Genomic DNA, 17441 nt, shown 5'->3' on the forward strand with positions numbered 1-17441 from the left:
TACTCGATCAAACCACCTCACACCACACATTGTCCTCAAACATCTCATTTCCAGCACATCCACCCTCCTGCGCACAACTCTATCCATAGCCCACGCCTCGCAACCATACAACATTGCTGGAACCACTATTCCTTCAAACATACCCATTTTTGCTTTCCAAGATAATGTTCTCGACTTCCACACAATTTTCAATGCTCCCAGAACTTTCGCCCCCTCCCCCATCCTATGATTCACTTCCACTTCCATGGTTCCATCCACTGCCAAATCCACTCCTGGATATCTAAAACACTCCACTTCCTCCAGTTTTTCTCCATTCAAACTTACCTCCCAATTGACTTGTCCCTCAACTCTACTATACCTAATAACCTTGCTCTTATTCACATTTACTCTCAGCTTTCTTCTTTCACACACATTACCAAACTCAGTCACCAGCTTCTGCAGTTTCTCACCCGAATCATACGCCACACTGTATCATCAGCGAACAACAACTGACTCACTTCCTAAGCTCTCTCATCCACAACAAACTGCATACTTGCCCCTCTTTCCAAAACTCTTGCATTCATCTCCCTAACAACCCCATCCATAAACAAATTAAACAACCATGGAGACATCACGCACCCCTGCCGCGAACCTACATTCACTGAGAACAAATCACTTTCCTCTCTTCCTACTCGTATACAAGCCTTACATCCTCAATAAAAACTTTTCACTGCTTCTAACAACTTAATACCTTCCAAAGAGCATCTCTATCAACTCCACCATATGCCTTCTCCAGATCTATAAATGCTACATACAAATCCATTTGCTTTTCTAAGTATTTCTCACATACATTCTTCAAAGCAAACACCTGATCCACACATCCTCTACCATTTCTGAAACCACAATGCTCTTCCCCAATCTGATGCTCTGTACATGCCTTCACCCTCTCAATCAATACCCTCCCATATAATTTCCCAGGAATGCTCAACAAACTTATGTCTGTAATTTGAGCACTCACCTTTATCCCCTTTGCCTTTGTACAATGGCACTATGCAAGCATTCCGCCAATCCTCAGGCACCTCACCATGAGTCATACACCAACCAGTTAACAACACATTCACCCCCTTTTTTTTTAATAAATTAAAGAGGTAATATTATATATTTTGAGCTTGTAAATGCTTTTAACTCTGAACTGTTCTTATGACTAAACATCAGTTGTTAAAATTCTGTTACAAGTACATTCTGTCATAGTACAGTCCCTTCATTTCACAAAACATTACACAATACTTTCAATTTAATTCAATTCATAAGAGAAAGCATGCATCATTCATACCTTCATTTCACATGAGGAGTCTGTCTCACATATTCTTATATGATTAATCTGCTCAAGAAGTGCAGATTTGGGAAAATCCTTTATGATGCTCTGTACACTGACATTCTTTTTATTCTGGAGTAGGCTGTCTATTTCCTCAATGAGACTTCTGTGGTCAAGCGTACTGAAAAATTGGTCTAATTAGCCTCATGGACAAAAAAAGTCATCAAACATAAAAATGAAAGTCGACACAGCATGGAGAGATAAGTCTGATGTGAGACAACCTATCCAATAAATCAAATATCTAATCACATTAAACCATAAGAAATGCTTCTTTTGGAACTTAAATTTCACTCTTTCAATTATATGCAATGAGTTTTTTGTGCATTTTTGCTGGAGGCTCCAGTTAAGGACAAAAGTCCATATCAAGGAAGGCCTCAACTGAAATATAGAGAGCTTAATGAAAGGAGAATAGAAAAGACAAGGAAAAGTATTTATGAATTTTGGACGAAGTAAAAAACCTATATTTTATAGTGTGCCAGGTAATAACTATTGAGAAAGACATGAGATTTCTAACTCTTCAAATAGTAGGGATAGAAACAGTTATCAAAATGGCCCACTCTTGAGCTGCCAAAGGCCACACAGTAATCACATGATGCAGAATCCTGCTGAGTATTGCTTTTTCTAGCTAGTGGTGGGGGTACACAAGTAGTCAGTTCTCGAGAGCAAAAACCAAAGTAATATCTTTAGAAGAGGAAAAATGAACTAACATTGCAGTGTAGGGCAAGCAGGTCATGTTTAAAAGTTAAACTGGGAGAGTTTGTAAGTTGGACTGCTTTCAACTCAACTCAGTCAAGTAAGGATACAGAGCTAAAACCACCCTAGATGTGTAAGCAGTACTCCATACAAGGACAGATCAATCCTTTGTATATAAAGAGCAACTGTTCAGAGGAAAAGACTTTCCACATCTAATCAAGACTCCCAGTTTCTTAAGAGGCAGAATTAGCTATTTCTGTAATGTGGGGTTTCCAAGAAGGAGTGGATTGAGTCAAGAATTGAAATTACAGATTTATCAAAGGGAGGAAAATTGTGAGGAGTTTTTGAAGAAGAGATGGGTAGGAACTGGGTCTTGGAGGCATTAAACTTACCCAGATTTTGTTCAACCCACCGAGATATCCTATTCTAGTCTGAGTGTACTAAAGTTATGTCGAGACTAGATGCGGATCGAAGAGAGAAGAAGGAGCAATGTTGAGTAATCAGCATATGAGTGCACTTGGTTATTTATGGAAGAAATTAAATTGCTGGTAAAAAGGAAAAAAGTGTAGGAGACAGGGCAGAACCTTGAGGGATAGTACTGTTAATGGAGAAATTGGGGAGGTTGAACCATCAGCAACCATGGAGACAGATCAGCTGCACAGGAAGCTAGATATGAGGGATCAAAGTGAGGGAGGGAAGCCAAAAAAAAGGAAAGCTTAGAGATGAGACTCCAATTAGATACATGAACAACTTTATACTAGCTATTCATAATTATCCCCAAGACCCTTTTTCCTAGAGCTTCTGAAGCCCATGGATGCAATACACAAGTTAACAGGGACATGATGGGCTCCTTTGAAGCAAGAAGTTCTTTGACAAGACTGTATCCGAATTTGTCAACCGATGACAATATGGCCTTGCCAAAGGTTACTTTTCGTTCATGGTGTAATCTCAACATGGCAAAGTTTAGTAACACCATATATTTCATATACACACATACCATATTTTCCTGAATATAAGATACACTTTTCTTATGAAAAATAATCTTTTAAGAGATTGCCAGAACTAGACTAAAACACTAACTCATAAATTTGACATACTGGTCTCTAGATGACTCCAGAATCAATTAAATAGTATAAATCATTTAGTAAAGAAATTAATGTAAACATTCAAGCCCATTGTCAATGAAACCATGGATTTAGCTATATATTTACCATTTATAACCTCACTACTTATCTGTAAAATTATCCGCAACATTTGCACTGCATTTCTTACTAACACAAAACTTCTATGGCTTATCAAAACTAAATTACCGAAAATATGAGAGGAATCAGGATAAAGAACTCCATCAGCCACTTGCAGACTTGTCTGGCATGGTGTAGAAAAGAAGGTGGAAGAAGCCAACTCCCATGTATATGATAATTATCAAGTGGAAAGTCCTTCGTAACACCAGAACCCTCTCCTAGAAAGAGGTCCAGATACAGGTATAGATAAATGAATAAATGAAAAAAGAGAACAAGTGAAATAAATCTAATTACCAAAAAGAATATTGCTTTTATCATTCCTTTGTGATAAAATTCAGGAAGAAATTTCAATGAATAAGTAAAGTTAGATGTTAAAATGCTGTAGCTGCAGCCATAACAAACACAATGAGACAGCAGCCTCAGGTGGTGTTCACATTAGCAGAAACAACTTTTCCCACTTATCAACTAGTTTGGAAGTTTCAGCATTAAGAAGTCTTAAAACCCATTCTAATGTGAATAAAAATGTCCACCTTGACCAAAACACACTACATCTGCCACTCTATCATCAAACACATTCAACAATCCCTCAAAATATTCACTCAATCACCTCACTTCATCACTACCTGTTATTACCTCCCCACTTGCCCCTTCCCCGATGTTCCCATTTGCTCTCTTATCTTATTTATGAAAGGATGGAGCGAAAAAGATAATATAGTAAACCGGGGTCAATGTACTGTCAGTGGACCAAACCAGATCATGTGAATTGTCTGGGGTCTGTGGGGCCAGGTTGTAGGGAGCGAGAGAATGAAGGTGAACAGCTGTGGCCTTTCTTCCCTTATCCCTGGTGCTACTTTGCTAACATGGGTGGCGATCAAGTGTTGAAAATAAAATACTTGAGGACAATATGTGGTGTGAGGTGATCTGATCGAGTAAGTAATGTAAGCATAAGAGAGATGCAGATGTGTGGAAATAAAAAAAATATGGCTCAGAGAGCAGACGAGGGTGTGTTGAAATGGTTCAGACTTATGGAGAATATGAGTGAGGAAACACATCCCCCAGTTATTCTCCATTTAAACATACCTCCCAACCCTACTGTACCTAATAACCTTGCTCTTACCATCATTTACTCTCAGCTTTCTTCTTTTACACACTTTACCAAACTCAGTCACCAGCTTCTGCATTTTCTCACCCGAATCAGCCACCAGTGCTGTATCATAAATGAACAACAACTAACTCACTTCCCAAGCCCTTTCATCCACAACAGACTGCATACTTGCCCCTCTCACCAGCTTTCTTCTTTCACACACTTTACCAAACTCAGTCACCAGCTTCTACAGTTTCTCACCCAAATCAGCCACCAGTGCTGTATCATCAGCGAACAACAACTGACTCACTTCCCAAGCCCTTTCATCCACAACAGACTGCGTACTTGCCCCTCTCTCCAAAACTCTTGCATTCACCTCTCTAACAACCCCATCCATAAACAAATTAAACAACCATGGAGACATCACACACCCCTGCCACAAACCGACACTCACTGAGAACCAAATGTGTATATATATATATATATATATATATATATATATATATATATATATATATTTTTTTTTTTTTTTTTGCCGCTGTCTCCCGCGTTTGCGAGGTAGCGCAAGGAAACGGACGAAAGAAATGGCCCAACCCACCCCCATACACATGTATATACATACGTCCACACACGCAAATATACATACCTACACAGCTTTCCATGGTTTACCCCAGACGCTTCACATGCCTTGATTCAATCCACTGACAGCACGTCAGCCCCGGTATACCACATCGCTCCAATTCACTCTATTCCTTGCCCTCCTTTCACCCTCCTGCATGTTCAGGCCCCGATCACACAAAATCTTTTTCACTCCATCTTTCTACCTCCAATTTGGTCTCCCTCTTCTCCTCGTTCCCTCCACCTCCGACACATATATCCTCTTGGTCAATCTTTCCTCACTCATTCTCTCCATGTGCCCGAACCATTTCAAAACACCCTCTTCTGCTCTCTCAACCACGCTCTTTTTATTTCCACACATCTCTCTTACCCTTACGTTACTTACTCGATCAAACCACCTCACACCACATATTGTCCTCAAACATCTCATTTCCAGCACATCCATCCTCCTGCGCACAACTCTATCCATAGCCCACGTCTCGCAACCATACAACATTGTTGGAACCACTATTCCTTCAAACATACCCATTTTTGCTTTCCGAGATAATGTTCTCGACTTCCACACATTCTTCAAGGCTCCCAGAATTTTCGCCCCCTCCCCCACCCTATGATCCACTTCCGCTTCCATGGTTCCATCCGCTGCCAGATCCACTCCCAGATATCTAAAACACTTTACTTCCTCCAGTTTTTCTCCATTCAAACTTACCTCCCAATTGACTTGACCCTCAACCCTACTGTACCTAATAACCTTGCTCTTATTCACATTTACTCTTAACTTTCTTCTTTCCCACACTTTACCAAAATCAGTCACCAGCTTCTGCAGTTTCTCACATGAATCAGCCACCAGCGCTGTATCATCAGCGAACAACAACTAACTCACTTCCCAAGCTCGCTCATCCACAACAGACTGCATACTTGCCCCTCTTTCCAAAACTCTTGCATTCGCCTCCCTAACAACTCCATCCATAAACAAGTTAAACAACCATGGAGAAATCACATACCCCTGCCGCAAACCTACATTCACTGAGAACCAATCACTTTCCTCTCTTCCTACACGTACACATGCCTTACATCCTCGATAAAAGCTTTTCACTGCTTCTAACAACTTGCCTCCCACACCATATATTCTTAATAGCTTCCACAGAGCATCTCTATCAACTCTATCATATGCCTTCTCCAGATCCATAAATGCTACAAACAAATCCATTTGCTTTTCTAAGTATTTCTCACATACATTCTTCAAAGCATGTATCCACACATCCTCTACCACTTCTGAAACCACACTGCTCTTCCCCAATCTGATGCTCTGTACATCCCTTCACCCTCTCAATCAATACCCTCCCATATAATTTACCAGGAATACTCAACAGACTTATACCTCTGTAATTTGAGCACTCACTCTTATCCCCTTTGTTTTTGTACAATGGCACTATGCAAGCATTCTGCCAATCCTCAGGCACCTGACTATGAACCATACATACATTAAATAACTTTACCAACCAGTCAAGAATACAGTCACCCCATTTTTTAATAAATTCCACTGCAATACCATCCAAACCTGCTGCCTTGCCGGCTTTCATCTTCCGTAAAGCTTTTGCTACCTCTTCTCTATTTACCAAATCATTTTCCCTAACCCTCTCACTTTGCACACCACCTCGACCAAAACACCCTATACATGCCACTCTATCATCAAACACATTCAACAAACCTTAAAAATACTACCCCATCTCCTTCTCACATCCTCACTACTTGTTATCACCTCCCCATTAGCCCCCTTCACTGAAGTTCCCATTTGCTCCCTTGTCTTACGCACTTTATTTACCTCCTTCCAGAACATCTTTTTATTCTCCCTAAAATCTAATGATACTCTCTCACCCCAACTCCCTTTTGCCCTCTTTTTCACCTCTTGCACCTTTCTCTTGACCTCCTGCCTCTTTCTTTCATACATCTCCCACTCATTTGCATTTTTTCCCTGCAAAAATCTTCCAAATGCCTCTCTCTTCTCTTTTACTAATAATCTTACTTCTTCATCCCAACACTCACTACCCTTTCTAATCAACCCACCTCCAACGCTTCTCATGCCACAAGCATCTTTTGCGCAAGCCATCACTGCTTCCCTAAATACATCCCATTCCTCCCCCACTCCCCTTACCTCCTTTGTTCTCACCTTTTTCCATTCTGTACTCAGTCTCTCCTGGTACTTCCTCACACAAGTCTCCTTCCCAAGCTCACTTACTATCACCACTCTCTTTACCACAACCTTCTCTCTTCTTTTCTGAAAACCCCTACAAATCTTTACCTTCGCCTCCACAAGATAATGATCAGACATCCCTCCAGTTGCACCTCTCAGCACATTAACATCCAAAAGTCTCTCTTTCGTGCGCCTATCAATTAACACGTAATCCAATATATATATATATATATATATATATATTTTTTTTTTGCTTTGTCGCTGTCTCCCGCGTTTGCGAGGTAGCGCAAGGAAACAGACGAAAGAAATGGCCCAACCCACCCCCATACACATGTATATACATACGTCCACACGCAAATATACATACCTACACAGCTTTCCATGGTTTACCCCAGACGCTTCACATGCCTTGATTCAATCCACTGACAGCACGTCAACCCCGGTACACCACATCGCTCCAATTCACTCTATTCCTTGCCCTCCTTTCACCCTCCTGCATGTTCAGGCCCCGATCACACAAAATCTTTTTCACTCCATCTTTCCACCTCCAATTTGGTCTCCCTCTTCTCCTCGTTCCCTCCACCTCCGACACATATATCCTCTTGGTCAATCTTTCCTCACTCATTCTCTCCATGTGCCCAAACCATTTCAAAACACCCTCTTCTGCTCTCTCAACCACGCTCTTTTTATTTCCACACATCTCTCTTACCCTTACGTTACTTACTCGATCAAACCACCTCACACCACACATTGTCCTCGAACATCTCATTTCCAGCACATCCATCCTCCTGCGCACAACTCTATCCATAGCCCACGCCTCGCAACCATACAACATTGCTGGAACCACTATTCCTTCAAACATACCCATTTTTGCTTTCCCACGCATTCCTCACGTGTCGTAGAAGGCGACTAGAGGGGACGGGAGCGGGGGGCCAGAAACCCTCCCCTCCTTGTATTTTAACTTTCTAAAAGGGGAAACAGAAGAAGGAGTCACGCGAGGAGTACTCATCCTCCTCGAAGACTCAAACTGGGGTGTCTAAATGTGTGTGGATGTAACCAAGATGAGAAAAAAGGAGAGATAGGTAGAATGTTTGAGGAATGGAACCTGGATGTTTTGGCTCTGAGTGAAACGAAGCTCAAGGGTAAAGGGGGAGAGTGGTTTGGGAATGTCTTGGGAGTAAAGTCAGGGGTTAGTGAGAGGACAAGAGCAAGGGAAGGAGTAGCACTACTCCTGAAACAGGAGTGGTGGGAGTATGTGATAGAGTGTAAGAAAGTAATTTCTAGATTGATATGGGTAAAACTGAAAGTGGATGGAGAGAGATGGGTGATTATTGGTGCATATGCACCTGGGCATGAGAAGAAAGATCATGAGAGGCAAGTGTTTTGGGAGCAGCTGAATGAGTGTGTTAGTGGTTTTGGTGCACAAGACCGCATTATAGTGATGGGTGATTTGAATGCAAAGGTGAGTAATGTGGCAGTTGAGGGAATAATTGGTATACATGGGGTGTTCAGTGTTGTAAATGGAAATGGTGAAGAGCTTGTAGATTTATGTGCTGAAAAAGGACTGGTGATTGGGAATACCTGGTTTACAAATCGAGATATACATAAGTATACGTATGTAAGTAGGAGAGATGGCCAGAGAGCGTTATTGGATTACGTGTTGATTGATAGGCACGCGAAAGAGAGACTTTTGGATGTTAATGTGCTGAGAGGTGCAACTGGAGGGATGTCTGATCATTATCTTGTGGAGGCGAAGGTGAAGATTTGTGGGGGTTTTCAGAAAAGAAGAGAGAAGGTTGGGGTGAAGAGAGTGGTGAGAGTAAGTGAGCTTGGGAAGGAGACTTGTGTGAGGAAGTACCTGGAGAGACTGAGTACAGAATGGAAAAAGGTGAGAACAAAGGAGGTAAGGGGAGTGGGGGAGGAATGGGATGTATTTAGGGAAGCAGTGATGGATTGCGCAAAAGATGCTTGTGGCATGAGAAGCGTGGGAGGTGGGCAGATTAGAAAGGGTAGTGAGTGGTGAGATGAAGAAGTAAGATTATTAGTGAAAGAGAAGAGAGAGGCATTTGGACGATTTTTGCAGGGAAATAATGCAAATGAGTGGGAGATGTATAAAAGAAAGAGGCAGGAGGTCAAGAGAAAGGTGCAAGACGTGAAAAAGAGGGCAAATGAGAGTTGGGGTGAGAGAGTATCATTAAATTTTAGGGAGAATAAAAAGATGTTTTGGAAGAAGGTAAATAAAGTGTGTAAGACAAGGGAGCAAATGGGAACTTCAGTGAAGGGCGCTAATGGGGAGGTGATAACAAGTAGTAGTGATGTGAGAAGGAGATGGAGTGAGTATTTTGAAGGTTTGTTGAATGTGTTCGTTGATAGAGTGGCAGATATAGGGTGTTTTGGTCGAGGTGGTGTGCAAAGTGAGAGGGTTAGGGAAAATGATTTGGTAAATAGAGAAGAGGTAGTAAAAGCTTTGCGGAAGATGAAAGCCGGCAAGGCAGCAGGTTTGGATGGTATTGCAGTGGAATTTATTAAAAAAGAGGGTGACTGTATTCTTGACTGGTTGGTAAGGTTATTTAATGTATGTATGATTCCTTGTGAGGTGCCTGAGGATTGGCGGAATGCTTGCATAGTGCCATTGTACAAAGGCAAAGGGGATAAGAGTGAGTGCTCAAATTACAGAGGTATAAGTTTGTTGAGTATTCCTGGTAAATTATATGGGAGGGTATTGATTGAGAGGGTGAAGGCATGTACACAGCATCAGATTGGGGAAGAGCAGTGTGGTGTCAGAAGTGGTAGAGGATGTGTGGACCAGGTGTTTGCTTTGAAGAATGTACGTGAGAAATACTTAGAAAAGCAAATGGATTTGTATGTAGCATTTATGGATCTGGAGAAGGCGTATGATAGAGTTGATAGAGATGCTCTGTGGAAGGTATTAAGAATATATGGTGTGGGAGGCAAGTTGTTAGAAGCAGTGAAAAGTTTTTATAGAGGATGTAAGGTATGTGTACGTGTAGGAAGAGAGGAAAGTGATTGGTTCTCAGTGAATGTAGGTTTGCGGCAGGTGTGTGTGATGCCTCCATGGTTGTTTAATTTGTTTATGGATGGGGTTGTTAGGGAGGTGAATGCAAGAGTTTTGGAAAGAGGGGTAAGTATGCAGTCTGTTGTGGATGAGAGAGCTTGGGAAGTGAGTCAGTTGTTCGCTGATGATACAGCGCTGGTGGCTGATTCATGTGAGAAACTGCAGAAGCTGGTGACTGAGTTTGGTAAAGTGTGTGAAAGAAGAAAGTTAAGAGTAAATGTGAATAAGAGCAAGGTTATTAGGTACAGTAGGGTTGAGGGTCAAGTCAATTGGGAGGTAAGTTTGAATGGAGAATAAGTTTGAATGGAGAAAAACTGGAGGAAGTAAGTGTTTTAGATATCTGGAAGTGGATCTGGCAGCAGATGGAAACATGGAAGCCGAAGTGAATCATAGGGTGGGGGAGGGGGCGAAAATTCTGGGAGCCTTGAAGAATGTTTGGAAGTCGAGAACATTATCTCAGAAAGCAAAAATGGGTATGTTTGAAGGAATAGTGGTTCCAACAATGTTGTATGGTTGCGAGGTGTGGGCTATGGATAGAGTTGTGTGCAGGAGGGTGGATGTGCTGGAAATGAGATGTTTGAGGACAATATGTGGTGTGAGGTGGCTTGATCGAGTAAGTAATGTAAGGGTAAGAGAGATGTGTGGTAATAAAAAGTGTGTGGTTGAGAGAGCAGAAGAGGGTGTTTTGAAATGGTTTGGTCACATGGAGAGAATGAGTGAGGAAAGATTGACCAAGAGGATATATGTGTCAGAGGTGGAGGGAACAAGGAAAGTGGGAGACCAAATTGGAGGTGGAGAGATGGAGTGAAGAAGATTTTGAGTGATCGGGGCCTGAACATGCAGGAGGGTGAGGGGCGTCCAAGGAATAGAGTGAATTGGAACAATGTGGTATACCGGGGTCGATGTGCTGTCAATGGATTGAACCAGGGCATGTGAAGCGTCTGGGGTAAACCATGGAAAGTTCTGTGGGGCCTGGATGTAGAAAGGGAGCTGTGGTTTCGGTGCATTATTACATAACAGCTAGAGACTGAGTGTGAACGAATGGGGTCTTTGTATGTCCTTTCCTAGTGCTACCTCGCACACATGAGGGGTAAGGGGTTGTTATTCCATGTGTGGCGGGGTGCCGATGGGAATAAATAAAGGCAGACAGTATGAATTATGTACATGTGTCTATATGTATATGTCTGTGTGTGTATATATATGTGTACATTGAGATGTATAGGTATGTATATTTGCGTGTATGGACGTGTATGTATACACGTGTATGTGGGTGGGATGGGCCATTCTTTCGTCTGTTTCCTTGCGCTACCTCGCTAACGCGGGAGACAGCGACAAAGCAAAATAAAAAAAAAATAAAATAGAATACAGGAATACAGATAAAAAAGGCCACTTTCATTCACACTCAGTCTCTAGCTATCATGTGCAATGCACTGAAACCACAGCTCCCTATCCACATCCAGGCCCCATAGACCTTTCCATGGTTTACCCCAGATGCTGCATATGCCCTGCTTCAGTCCACTGACACCACGTCAACACCTGTATACCACATCGTTCCAATTCACTCTATTCCTTGCATGCCTCTCACCCTCCTGTATGTTCAGGCCCCACTCAAAATCTTTTTCACTCCATCCTTCCACCTCTGACTGGGTCCCCTCCCATTCTTTGCCCCTCCACCTCTGACACACATATCCTCTTTGACAATCTTTCCTACCTCATTCTTTCCATGTGTCCAATCCATTGCAACACACCTTCTTGTGCTCCCTCAACCACACTCTTTTTATTTTGACACATCTCTCTTAACCTTTCATTATTTACTTGAACAAACCACCTCACACCCAATATTGTCCTGAAACATTTCATTTCCAACACATCCACCCTCCTCTGTACAACCCTATCTATAGCCCATGCCTCGCAACCATACAAAATTGTCAGAACTACTATTTCTTCAAACATACCCGTATTTGCACTCCAAGACAATGTTCTCTACTTCCACACCATCACACCCAGAACCTTCGCCCCCTTCCCCACACGATGGTTCCAATCGCTGCTAAGTCCACTCCCAGATATCTAAAACACTTCACTTCCTCCAATTTTTCTCCATTCAAACTTGCATCCCAATAAACTTGTCCCTCAACCATACTGAGCCTAATAAACTTGCTCTTATTCACATTTACTCTCTACTTTCTCCTTTCACACACTCCCAAACTCTGTCACCCGCTTCTGCAATTTTACACTCGAATCAGCCAAAAAAGCTGTATCATTGGTGAACAACAACTGACTCACTTCCCAAGCCCTCTCATCCCCAACAGACTGCATACTCGACCCTCTTTCCATAACTCTTGCATTTACCTCCCTAACCACCCCATCCATAATCAAATCAAACAACCATGGGGACATCACACACCCTTGCTGCAGGCTGACATTCACTGGGAATCAATCACTCTCCTCTCTTACTACTTGTATACATGCCTTACACCCTTGGTAAAAACTTCTCACTGCTTCTAAAAACTTACTTCCCACACCATATATCCTTAAGACCTTCCACAAAGCATCTCTATCAACCCTATCATATGCCTTCTCCAGATCCATAAAAGCTAAAAACAAATCCATTTCATTTCAAAGTATTTCTCACACACATTCTTCAAAGCAAACACCTGATCCACACATCCTCTACCACTTCTGAAACCACACTGCCCTTCCCCAGTCTGATGCTTTGTACATGCCTTCACCATCTCAATCAATACTCTCCCATATAATTTCCCAGGAATACTAAACAAACTTATGCCTCTGTAGTTAATATTCACCTTTATCCCTTTTGCCTTTGTACAATGGCACTATGCATGCATTCTGCCAATCCTCACGCACTTCACCATAATCCATTCAATATACTGAATATCAACAACACTGGCACCCCCTTTCTTCACACATTCTACTGCAATACCATCCAAACCAGCCACCATGCCGGATTTCTTCCGCAAAGCTTTCACTACCTCTTCTCTCTAAACCAAACAATTCTCGCTTCACATACCACCCCCAACCAAAACATCCTATATCTGTCACTCTATCATCAAACACATTCAACAAACTTTCAAAAATACTCACTCCATCTCCTCCTCACTTTATCACTACCTGTCATTACTTCCCCACTTGCCCCTTCACCGATGTACCCATTTGTTCTCTTGTCTTACACGTTATTCCAAAACATCTTTTTATTTTCCTTAAAGTTTAATGATACTCTCTCATCTCAACTCTCATTTGCCCTTTCTTCAACCCTTGCACCTTTTTCTTGACCTCCTGCCACTTCGTTTTAATACATCTCCCAGTCATCTGCACTCCTTCCTTGCAAGTATCGTCCAAAGGCCTCTCTTTTCCCTTCTACTAACAACTTTACTTTTTCATCCCACCACTGACAACCCTTTCTAATCTGCCTACCTACCATCATTCTCATAACAAATGCATCTTTTGCACAAGCCATCACTGCTTCCCTAATTACATCCCATTCCTCACTCAATCCCCTCACGTAATTTGCTCTTACCTTTTGCCATTCCACACTCACTCTCTCCTGATACTTCCTCACACAAGTCTCCTTTCCAAGCTCACTTACTCTCACCACTCTCTTCACCCCAACATTCTCTCTTCTTTTCTGAAAACCTCTACAAATCTTCACCTTCGTCTCCACAAGCTAGTGATCAGACATCCCTCTAGCTGTCCCTCTCAGCTCATTAACATCCAAATGTCTCTCTTTTACACGCCTATCAATTAACATGTAATCCAATAATGCCCCTTGACAATCTCTCTTACTCACATATGTATACTCATGTATATCTCTCTTTTTAAACCAGATATTCCCTATCATCAGTCTTTTTTTCAGCACACAGATCCACAAGCTCTTCACCATTTCCATTCACGACACTGAACCCCCATGTACACCAACTATACCCTCAACTGCCACATTACTCACCTTGGCATTTAAATCACCCATCACTAAAACATGGTCTCGTGCATCAAAGCCGCTGACGCACTCACTCAGCTGCTCCCAAAACACTTGCCTCTCATCATCTTTCTTCTCATGACCAGGTGCATAAGCACCAATAAATCACCCATCTCTCTCCATCCACTTTCAGTTTTACTCACATACACTCTATCACATACTCCCACAACTCCTGCTTTAGGAGTATTGCTACTCCTTCCTTGATTGCTGTTTCCCATGTTAGCAAAGTAGCACCAGAAACAGATGAAGAAGGGCCACAGCTATTCACTTCCATTCTCTAGCTCCCTATCCACAACCAGGCCCAACAGACCTGAGATAATTCACATGACCTGGTTTAGTCCAATGACACAACGTTGACCCCAGTTTACTACATCATGTATCTCACTCCATCTTTCCATCTCCAATTTGGTTTTCCCATTCTGACACATATATCCTCTATGGCAACCTTTCCTCACTCATTGTCTCCTTATATCTAAATCATTTCAGCACACCCTGTGCTCTCTCAACTACACTTTTTTTTTAAAACCGCACATCTCCCTTACCCTTTCATTACTTTCTTGATCAAACCATCTCACACCATATGATGTCCTCAAACCCATCAACCCTCCTTTACACAGCCTTATCTATAGCCCATTCCTCGCATCCATATAATATTGTTGGAACTACAATTCCTTCAAATATATCCATTTTTGCCCTCCCAGATTACATTATCTCTTTCCACACATTCTTCAGCACCCCCGGAACTTCTGCCCCCTCCTCCACCCTAAGACTCACTTCCGCTTTCATGGTTCCATTTCCTGCCATGTACACTCCCAGGTATCTACAATACAGCACATCCTCCAATTTTTCTCTATTGAAACTGTGCTCTCTTAACCACACTTTTTTTCTTTTATTACCACACATCTCCCTTACCCTTTCATTATTTTCTCGATCAAACCATCTCATGCCACATGTTGTCCTCAAACATTTCATTTCCAACCCATCCACCCTCCTTCACAAAGCCTTATCTATAGCCCATTCCTCACATCCATACAATATTGTTGGAACTACAATTCCTTCAAATATATCAATTTTTGCCCACCCTGATTACATTATCTCTTTCTGCACATTCTTCAGCACCCCTAAACCTCTGCCCCCTCCTCCATCCAGTATGTAAAGGAGGCAATGCTCATGCTAACCTCACCCTCAACCTCACCATACAGGCAAATATGTCAAGGAAGGGCTGCCAAAAGAGCAGGGATAGACTAATGTATACAAGGAGCAATCTTGGCTAATTCTCAACCTAATAAACTAACACCTTAAACTTCACTGCATCTGCCAAAGTGTAAAGGGAGAAATCCAGGCCAATGTTCACCTTAAGCTAACTTCTTGTTCAACTTTACCACGCAGAAAAATAAATAACAGGAGCAATCCAGACCAAAGCTAACCCTCATCTCATCTCACCACACAGGCCAATGTGTCAAGGTAGCAATTCGGGCCAATGCTTACCACTAACCCCACCATGTTGGCCTGTGCATAAAGAGAATTCTGGCCATTGCTTAACCTAACCTAACCTCAACTTCACTACAGAGGCTAGTGTGTAAAGGGATCATACTAGGCTTATAGGATCAAACTAGGCTTATGCTCAACCTAATCCAATCTCAACTTCAGCCTCACCAAACAGGCTAATGTGTAATAATCAAAATCAATTAACTCTGACCTAACTTCACCTTACCATACAGACCAATGTATAAAGGAAGCAATCCATGCCAAAGTTCACTCTAACCTAACCCTCCCTCTCTTTCAACCTCAAACTCAGTGACGACCATCAGTGCTAACCAGGGCAGCAGTGCATGCTTGCTCAAGCATGACCCTACCTATGTGGTATTTCCCTACCTGCAGGGGTCATTCAATGTCAAATCATCACAAAAACATAGATTCTTTAATCTTACCCCATGGATTTTCTTGAAATCTTGCATGTGAATCCCAATCAATGGAGTAGACAATCCTACATTTTTTTCTGAAATATTTCTTATCAACTGGATATTATAGGCATTTGAATTTGTGACCCATTCCCACCAAAAGTTAAGGCAAATGATTAAACTTATCACTGTTAAGGTTTTAACATTTGTTTGGAAATGGATAAGGAGGCAAAACTTTATCGAAAAAGCACTTTCAACTGTACAGATTTTAAAATGGCAATCAAAGCACCTAGTCTTACTCACAAAGCGAATTATACTGATCTCAACATACCCTAGTACTGCTTTTCAAGTCTGTCTCTTAATGCTGTTTGGCAGACCTTACAACCAAAATATTTTCATATATTAATATACAACTGAAGATAATAGTTCCTGGGTACACAATTCAGGTAGGGATCTCAAATACTTTATGGATAATTTCAACTTTCAAAATTTGTAAATTATGAGTTTTAACATGTTTGAGCTACCAGCATTTGTTTACTTGACATCATTTTAGTTCATTTGTCCAAAGCTGTAATCAGTGAAGTGTAATGCAGGAACAATATGCAAACAGAGCAATTCAGACCAATAATCACCCTAACCGAATATTAAGTGAGGTTATGGGCTAGTCTGAAGACCAGGTTCAACTGAAGTGGCCTAAATTATTGTCAGGCGTCGGCAACAGTTCAGTTCCTGTTGAACAGAGAAGCCAAATGTCCCTAGGCAAATTCAAATAGCCCATAGGCAAGCTCTCAATAGATTTCCATATCCATTCAGCCAAGTAGCTAGGCTACTGTCAACCAACACTTACCTGTAGGAGGTGAAAACTTGAATTTACAACTCCAGTTTATATTAATTCTGACTGATTTCCTTTTCGAAAACGTACTAGTTATTCAACTTCTCACCTGTTCCTCTTTTTAAGAATCTCGATATGAAGCTTTGGCTTCCTTTCATAATCCATGCTAATAATATTTTGGCACAAGGTTTAAATAATAACACAAGCGCTACTGAAACACTTGAATCAAAGTCGTTAGGATATTTTACACACACCAAAAAAAAACATTGAAGGAAAATATTTACCAGTAGATATATAGAATTAAAGTTTCCTGTGTGACTGATACATCTGAATGTGAAAAGTATAGAATATAAAATTTATGTAAACCCGATACATCGTCTATTTGAATTTGTATTAAGCATACGCAAACGTTTCAATATACAAATTGTAGTACGAATTCAGCTCAGCTTCAGGTCATTCC

The 17441-nt window shown here is 41.5% G+C and overlaps 1 protein-coding gene across 7 annotated transcripts in view; it reads right to left on the bottom strand.

Annotated features, from left to right (window-relative positions):
* The window catches only part of pch2 (pachytene checkpoint 2 protein), a 429043-nt gene that overhangs the window by 130515 nt on the left and 281087 nt on the right, over nucleotides 1-17441 (bottom strand). For 5 of the 7 annotated variants that reach the window (XM_071672066.1, XM_071672065.1, XM_071672061.1 and 2 more), the window contains one exon: nucleotides 1313-1475. In XM_071672066.1, coding sequence (XP_071528167.1) covers nucleotides 1313-1318 — 6 coding nt within the window. In that variant the 5' untranslated portion in view covers nucleotides 1319-1475. Of the gene's footprint in view, nucleotides 1-1312; nucleotides 1476-16996; nucleotides 17217-17441 lie in introns of those variants that run through there. The other 2 variants (XM_071672063.1, XM_071672067.1) reach the window with 2 other exon arrangements.

Source organism: Panulirus ornatus, chromosome 17 (assembly GCF_036320965.1).
Source record: "Panulirus ornatus isolate Po-2019 chromosome 17, ASM3632096v1, whole genome shotgun sequence".
NCBI classification, from domain to species: Eukaryota; Metazoa; Arthropoda; class Malacostraca; order Decapoda; family Palinuridae; genus Panulirus; species Panulirus ornatus.